This window comes from Pteropus vampyrus, unplaced genomic scaffold, assembly GCF_000151845.1.
Source record: "Pteropus vampyrus isolate Shadow unplaced genomic scaffold, Pvam_2.0 Scaffold35, whole genome shotgun sequence".
In the NCBI taxonomy this organism is placed as follows: domain Eukaryota; kingdom Metazoa; phylum Chordata; class Mammalia; order Chiroptera; family Pteropodidae; genus Pteropus; species Pteropus vampyrus.
The window spans coordinates 8502989-8511918 of NW_011888816.1; the positions used below are offsets into that span (position 1 = coordinate 8502989).

General features: G+C 44.5%; 1 protein-coding gene across 1 annotated transcript in view; it reads left to right on the forward strand.

The window, feature by feature from the left end:
- Positions 1-363, forward strand: part of LOC105290406 (proline-rich protein 23A-like) — a 1246-nt gene extending 883 nt beyond the window's left edge. Inside the window, exon 2 of the mRNA XM_011357497.1 lies at positions 6-363. Within this exon, the coding sequence (XP_011355799.1) occupies positions 6-363 (358 nt within the window). The remainder of the gene's footprint in view (positions 1-5) is intronic.
- Positions 364-8930: the final 8567 nt, after the last annotated feature.

Genomic DNA, 8930 nt, shown 5'->3' on the forward strand with positions numbered 1-8930 from the left:
GCATGTGTCCCAGAGATCGCCGCCCAAGAAGAGGCCTATGAGGAGGACGCGGACCACGAGTTCCCGCCGCCTTGGATGGACCCTGCACCCGGCTCGGCCGCCGGGTTCCACCGCTCAGCTAGATGGGTGATCGGCCCCCACCCGTACAGCCCCATACTAGAATCCGCGTCTCGGGCCCTCACCCCTAGTCCAGAGAGACGTTCTCCTGGTCCCTATTTCGACCTGGACTTCCACCTTCTGGAGCCCTTCCCGAGCTCACCACTCCAACCTCTACCTCCGTTTCCGAGTCCGGGTCCCCATGCGCGCCCCCAGCGCCCTCCTGGCCCTGCGCGTAAGGCGAGGAGACGCCTGTTCCAGGAGTGAACTGCCCCCACATTCCCTTGCCATCCGGCTTCCGGCGCTAGTGATCTACCGAGAGACCCACTGTGAGCACTTAACCACCACGCAAAGATGAAGTATCTTCATACGGTGGGCAGCTGCGGTTTTTGTTTGTTCTGTTTTTGTTTTTTAGCAAAATGCCTGCTCAATAGCAGGCAAGGACATTTTTAAAAAGCAAATTCTGGTAAGGACCTTCAGCAAAGAGAGTAGACCACATATAGACCACATGGATTTTTAGATCCTTTGCCTCTACTCTATGAGCTGTTTTTTTCCATCTCTGTCACCTTCAGTCAACTCCATTCTTACTTCACCCGCTCTCTTATCTTAAACTCGTTTCAATCGTTTTTCCCAAATTATTTCCTTTTTCTCATCAACTCCCCCATGCATCTCTCCTTTCTCTCTATTCCAAGTTGTTTTTTCTCTTTGTAGTTATGAATTTACCTGTCTATTTCCCTAATGTTCTCTGGGGTACTTCTGATCACCAATTTTTATTTAGCATGCACAATACTTATTAAGAAGAGACTTGTGAAGGAGAAGCAGAGTAAACAGGGCGAAGTTGAGGGCTCCAGGTCCAAAACAGCCTCAGCCAACTTCTTTGGGAGCTTTGGAGTTAGAATGGCTGGTCATAGTTGTCCCAGGTTAGGCTGAAATAGCCCATTTCCCTCATTGATCAGTCACTGGATGTGAGAAAGGAGAGCAGGGCCATGGCCCTGGTCTAGGCAGCTTTCTTCTGCTGAGACCATTTCTAAAGGATGTGACAGTTGAAGGCTTTCTGTCCTTAGCACTCCTAGCAGTAATGGGAACAACTCTCATTTAAGAAGAATGATGCATCACATTGTCCATCACAACTTCACTATATTGGTCCTTTTTATCTTGATATTCATCTCTATTTATTCTAGTCTTTATGACTAGCAATAAAGTAATTATAATTTTCTTCATGTAGGACTTAAATATTTGGATAAAGTCTGATTACCAATTTTCTTTTTCTCTTCTTACTTTCCTAACAGCTTTCCTTGGGCCCAGTCAATCAAGATACATGCATATTGAATAAACAACACATAAGTGTAATGCATTGGACTTTTTGGAAATATTTCTAAAATTAAAATATAAAATTAGTGAAAGCAATATTTAATGAAAGGAGAAAGCTATGACATTGGTTCGCTACAGAAACAGTATGTACAATGGCATATTCTCCTACACGTTAACAATCAAATAGGTATTTTTCAATTTCATGGCAGTCTAGGCTTTGCCTTGATTTCTTCTCAGGGTGATAAAAACAGCTACTCACTAGAATGAACTCAGCTAAGCAGTGTAGACATTTGGTCTAATTTATTAAGCATTGAGCATATTTTCATGCTCATGAGCCCACTATGTATTATTTCTGTAATCTTGGTTTCACTATAAATAATTTTTATAGATAATGTAGTCATATCCTTTGATCCGCATTTCCTTTCCCCTCCCCACCATTGCCAAAGGATTCTCATATAAATTTGGCGGGTATCATTCTAGTCAATATATATGAATGCTACATGTACATATGTATAGTTATATGTAAACAATATGTTGTTTTATTGATAATTAAATTTACGTAAGTGGCATTTTGTTCAGTTTACTTTTTCGACTTTATCTTTGAAATCATCACTTATATATGGTTCATTTCTCCTAAAGATTTCAGTTTCTATCATATGAATATACCACATTTTATTCATTAATTTATCAATGGATATTTATGTTTATAGTTTTTAGTATCACAAACAATATTGTAGTAAAAATCCTCACCCTAATCATCTTATGCACCTAAGGAAAAGTTATTCTACAAAATATATTTATAAATTGTATTGATGGATGGCAAGATATATGCATTTATAGTTTTATTAGATATTGCCAAATTGTTCTCTAGAGTGGCTGCAGAGTTTAAACAGTCTCTAGCAGTCTTTCACCACACCATTATCACCAAACTTTAAATTGTCAATGATATCTCATTTTTAAAAGTTGTAATTTCCTAATTTCTGGTAAGATTGTTAACATCATCATCATTTAGGCAAACTCCTCTTAGACCTGACTCTCCCAGGAAGCCTTCCCTAAACTCCACTCCTATGGCCTTCTTCCAAGCTCCCTTTTAGCACTCAGCCAGGGCCCAGAGCAAATCCTGGCCCTGGCCAAGGGAACACTGGCGAGGTGAAGAAATGAACTTTTGAGGGAGAGAATATGTGAACAAAGTGCGCTGACTCCCCTGTGGGGCCAGCAGGTGCTGAGAAAGCCACGTAGAATCAAGCCGACATGGTGTGTGAATCAATAATGTGTGAGTACCTAAGAGTGAATTGGTAAAAGAAGGACCAGGACTGGGCAGCTGCCTCCCCAGAAAGGAGCTTGAGAAGGGACAGACCATCTAGCTGGTTCTGGGGGTGATGCCAGGGACTTGGGCCCAAAGGCAGTTTCCAGAAATAAGAGTTATGAATGTATGCTAAGTGTCCCAAAGCCCGAGTCAGGAGCAAAGGGAGGTATGAGGAAGCCAAAAAGCCAAAGAGAGTGGAGGAGTTTGTGAAGACATTCCTTGACACACACCCCCAACTCTGTACCTTGCTAACTCTTGCTCAGCTTACTAGCCTCTGACGCCCAAACCCCCAGTGTGGCCCCTCCCCCTCCTTCTGTCATAGTTTTAGTTAAATGACTATTCAGTATCTGATTGCTTTCCCCGCAGGGTCTGTTAACTCTGTGAGGACAGTGCCCTGTTCGCCACTGAATGGCCAGCCCCAGCCCTGAGCCTGGAACATGGTAGGCACTCAGGAAATGTTTCTTGAATACAAGAATGAGAGCAGAGGTGGTGGTTTGGAAACTTCTGCGCGCAAGTCAGTCCTCTCAGGGCCATGGTGGGAATAGGCCTGCTAAGGATGGTTGGATGGGGTGGGGCATGTGGGCTGGTACCCCTGTCACATTTGCCATGCAGTTTTGCCCCAGATCCATGTTGGGTTGGGTTTGGGGTGGCGAAACCAGGTTGATAGATGTCTGGGAGTGTTCAGCATGTCCAAGCAGCATGTCAGTGATTCTTTGCCCTGACTTGAGGGCTGAACCAGCAGCTTTAAAGGAAACTTGGAAAATTGTTTCAACTAGCTTGCCTTGCTGGGGCCTGACATCTTACTGGCCCGTCTTCCCACCCTCTGCTGTGGTTTGGTGATGAAGGAGCTTGCATTGTCTCATTCTCCACCACACAAGACCAATGAGCCACGTTCTTCCTCCAATTCGCACATAGAACCAAAACATCCTGGCCCTGGTTTTACTTTCCCTCCTAAGCCCTTGCACTTCCCTGACTGAGGGTCTTTCTGAAATCTTAGAAGTTTGTTCCCAAGTAGTATATTCCATACACAGCCTGAAGTGGGATTACAGTAGAGATAAATAAAAGATTAGTTTCTAAGTTTTAGGACTAAATAAAGGATCAGATTCTTGGTGATTGGAAGATAAAAGGAATTTGAGGGTTTGTTCATGGATGAACCTATTCAGAAGCAGTTGAGGAGTGGGTGGAACCAGGAGCTCAGTTTTCCCTGGGGTCTTTTTGTGGGTCTCCCTCACAACCTACTCTGGCCATCTGGTTTTACTTCTGAGACAGGCTAAGCAAGCTAGGGCAGCAGAGAGCCCAAGCCAAGAGGCTGGTTGTTGAATCAGGGCTCTTACACTGGATTCAGAGGGTCTTCCTTGTCTCACTAGAGTGTAGAGTCCAGGTTACACTTTGCTTCTCAGGCAGATACTTACATGACAATCATTGCTCTCCAGAACATCACTAACAACCTAGGATTAAGCAACAGCAGCCCTCTGCCATTGGATATACTTACTCTTACTTTTCACCAAGTTTAACAGCATTAGCTGTCTTTCTTGTCGCTAGGGCCTGACGGATTTGTTATAGCAAGTTAGAAGGAAGAGTAGAGAAGATTCTTTGAAGCAGAGACAGTTGAATATCTGAATGGAAAGGGGGGCACCATAAAAACCAAGGAGAAAAAGAACTCACGAAGCACTTGCTGTGGGCCATGTAGTGGCCTGATAATCACCAGCTGGTGTTCTGAATTCTGATCCCAGGAGCTCAGGGAAAAAGTAAGCTGCGCCCATCGAGCTTTATTTATAAAGGCAAGGGAGTCCAGCATGGCTTCCATGTCCCAGGTAGCTAACAGTACAAAACTCTCTCTTAAAGTATGAGTTCATCTGGCTGAGAATTTAATATCTGTAGGACAGCTCATTCCCAACTGGTTCGGAATAATTAAGGGGTTACTCCGGTTAGATTTATATTAACAGTATTGTATCAGTAGTAGTAGTAGTAGTAGTAGTAGTAGTAATAGTAGTAGTAGTAGTAAAGAAAAATGAGCATCTTTTTATGAGAATTTATCAGGTGCTGTAGTAAGCACATTTCACATAAACTTGTTCAGCCCTTATAAGAAGTCCATGAAGTTAATGAACTTATTACCTATGGGAAAAGGCCCTGGGAGGAAAAGTAAAAAAAAACCATAATTTTTTTAAATTGGATTTATTTTGAATTTTTAATGAGTCCAAAAATCAAACTATCTCTTAATAATTCATAAATTCAGCCTAAATGATGATGATGTTAACAATGATGAATATGACAGTGAAGTAAAATAATATCATCCAAAAGTACATTTTAATAAGTTATCTACTTGCAAGCTGCATTATCACATCCTAAAACATAATGAAATATTTCAACTTCCACCTTATACATGGACGTTTGAGGAGATCTCTATGTTTAGCAACATGCAGGGGAAAAAATCCTCAATATTTGACTGTTTTTCACTTTCCACTCAGCCATTTTGGGAACCCTGTAGACAACCAAAATCAGAACTAAGTCTCTCCTTCTCTCTCAGTCTCTCTTTCACTCAATCAATCTCTCTCTCTCTCTCTCTCTTTCTCTCTCTCTCTCTCCTCCCCCCACCCCCGCACATAAACGCAAGAGCACACATACACACACCCCACCTCAACCAGAATACCCCAACCAAGCCCTAGCCAGCCTGTCTCCTGGTTGCCCTTCCTCAAGGATCTTGGTCTGAGGCCGTGGGTGGAATTGGGGAAAGCGACACATAATCCACACAGGATAATTGGTAATAAGCATCACTGGCAACCTAGACCCCCAACATTTCCATTTACTTGAGATAAAAGAAGAAATGCTCCTGACCTGACTGCTATCCATGTGGACCTCGCAGGTCAGAGCACAGAAACCTAAGAGTATCAGTCAGGTGAAGATCAGGACTTTCCAGGAGGCAGCCAATGAGGGGTGGAGGGAGCCATCCTTCCAGGTGACTCTCACAGATGCGGTGGCTCCAGGAACTCCAAAGTAGAAACTCAACTCCTGGAGAACAACTGGCAGCAAACCAAGGTGTCTCTGCTTACTTTAACTTCCACTCTGAGCCTCCCAATTATGGAGCTGTATTTCCCACAGAGTGGATGCAGGACTATACTACGTGCAGCAGAATTCCCAGGAAAGTTTGCTGAACCTGTGGATGCCTGGATCGGCTCCCCATCATAGAGTCCAGGAGTCTGCATGTTGGAAGGGCTCCCTGGTCTGCCTTATGCTCCATAGACAGAACCACTTCTCAAGGCATGTATTTCACTGGGTTGTAGTTCCTTCCATTTCTACAGGTTTCATATTTTACTGTGCTTCAATTCTACAAATTTATGGAGAACCTGCTCCAGACCAGACCTTGTTCTAGGCACAGGGGTGCAGTACTGACAGGGACCCAAGCCCTGCCTTCAGGAAGGCTATAGTGATTGCAGTCTCACTACAATGCCAACTGCCAGAGCATGTGTTAGGATTCCCTTTTTTACATATTAGAAAACAGGGTTCAGAGGGTGTAAACAAGTTGCCCAAAGTCACACAGCTGATAGACGAGGTGACTAAAGCCAGAATCCACTCCTCTCATTTCAGACCCATGCTCTTTGCACTGTCTCTCAGAGCACTAAAGACTATAGTGGTAGAGTCAGAGCTGGAAGGACCCTTAGCAGACAACTAAGGGTTCCAGGAATATCCGAGAGGTTTTAATTGTCACTTCAATTCTAATCAATTAACACTGATTGCCTCCATGTGTGAGGAGAGAGCTGCAGCCACATCCACAGTCACTATCAAAGATGCTGCAGTTGATTAATTCTGTCTACGGTGGGTGCAGAACCATGGAGCAACTGCACATGGACTACATATGCACATTGGTCCTGCATATAGACGAATCCTCCATTTTATTGACAGGGAAACTGAGGCCCAGAGCAAGGAAGTTGCCCAAGTCTCAGACCTGAGACTGGACTACAGCTAAAATCTCCAAAACTTCAGTCAAGTGCTCTTTACACTATGCAGTGCTGCCTTTCCCACACAGCCAAGATGATTAAACTGAGAAATGGATCAAACTGTCAGGAATTGAAGATCTGGTGTTGGTGCAAAGGGTCCTGTGGAGCCCACAGGAGGGAGAAGAGGCTGAAACAGAAAGGAAACTGACTAAGGAGGTAGCCCCTCGTATGTCTCCCCTCCCAAGGGGGAAGGAAGAAATCCACATTACTGAACCCTCACCTGTGCCAGGCACTGAGCTAACTACGCTGATTATCCCATTTAATCCTTACAACAACCCTGTGAGGAAGCTCCATTTTGCAGAGGGGAGACAGTGGTAGGAGAGGTTACTGAGCTGAGCATATATCACCCAAGTGGCTAAGCCAGGATAGGATCCCAGGTCTTTGTGGCTCTACAGCCAACCACGACTGCACAGGGAGTGTTTAGAGCACAAGTGTTGGGGCCAGAAAGAACTTATATTGAGTCCCAACTCTACCACACACTAGCTCTGTAACTTTTGGCAAGTGCCTTAACCTCTCCATGCCTGTTTCTTTATCTGTAAAATGGGGAAATAGCAGGTTTTAGCCCAGAAGGTTGTCATTAGTATTAAATGAATAATATATGGAAAGTGCTTAGCCATATCTGTCATGTAGCAAGTGCTCCATAAATGGTAGCTCTTACTATTGCCCTGGTACCGCATCACCCTGGACATGTCACCTGAACACCTGCCACTCAGTGCCGGCCTGGATGTCCCACTTGGAGGTACCATTCTGAGATCATCTTTTCCTAGAGCTGGAGTTAGGACCCCAGAGCCCCATATGCAAACGTATGCAAGTGATATATAAATTACATGAGAGCAGAGACCATGTCTTTGTTGGGAAGCCCATTACCCACAGGCAGACTCACCTCAGAGCAACTGCCACAAGATGGCAGCCTAAGAAGCAGCCATAAATAGGCAGCGCTCTTCTAAGCCAGGCCACACCTTGGGCTTTTCTGTCAGATGGGGCCTCTCCCGGCTGTATTCACAGCAGTGACAGGAGGGCCTGGCTGTGCACAAGAACCACTTTAGAGCACTTGCTGAGGCAGTCACTGTTTTCCTGGCCTCATTAGGGATTATTAGCACATCAAAGCTGAGTGGTTAGAGTTTTTAACCTAAGACATGAGGCATTGTGCTTTTATTTACTCTTTGGTGCCTGAGAACAATTGATGAGTTTCCTTTAAATGCTTCTTCGATGGATTAAGAGTTCCAAAGAGTATGCTTAAATAAAATAAATAAATAAAATTTACTATTTGTATCTACGATACATATGCCAATAAGAGAGCTGCTGGCTAGGGACACTACACTCTTCTATGTCTTCTATGGTGACATTTAATCTGCAATATTGTGTGGGTTCTAAATCTGGGCCGTGGCAGTAAAAGGCAGTGGCCTCTATTTTCTAATTTTGGAAACTAGATGCAAAGGAGTGGTGAACTTTAAAGGTCTGAGATCCCACCTCCAATGGGTTCCAGTGTGTGCCAGCACTGCTGATCCAAGAAGGAGGGGCATCCCCCTCCCTTGTTCATTCCACAAACTGGCAGTATTGTGCTTTACATGCATTATCTCATTGAATCCTCCTCCAAAAAAACCTTATGCAAATAACAAAGCTACAATTATGGTCCCATCTTATAGGTAAGACAACTGAGGCTCAGTGATGTTAAGTAACTTGCCCAAAGGTCTCGGCCAGGAAGTGGCAGGTCCCTGAGGTAGACTTAGTACTTAATTTCTTAGTACTTAATTTCATACCTCTCCCGTTACCCAAGGAACTCCTATGCACCCGTAAAGGCCCAGACAGTGGGGGTAGAAGTGGAAAGGCCATGGTCACTGCCCTTAGGGGTTTTTCTATCTGTTGGGGGCAGGAACAACTGACAGAGTTGCCGCCATGAAGCTGAGATCATTTTCTTGGAGAAGATTCCTAGGAGAGGAGGCTCTAAAAGAGGCGCTCGAACCTAGAGCCCAGGGCCTTGGGCCTCTTCCCATAGCCCACTTCTGCCAGAATCCCGGACACCCGCCATTCTGACTGGCATTTCACTGAAACAGGCAATGGGGGAGGGGAGAAGGGTGCTGGTCCATGTTCTGGTGACAGAGCCAGCATGATGTGACCTTGACTTGATTTTGCTATCTATCCACAAATGTCCTGGTCCAGAGGTAACATAATCTGTCACCTCAGGCAGGAGCCAATATCAAAAATGGGACTGGAATCATTGT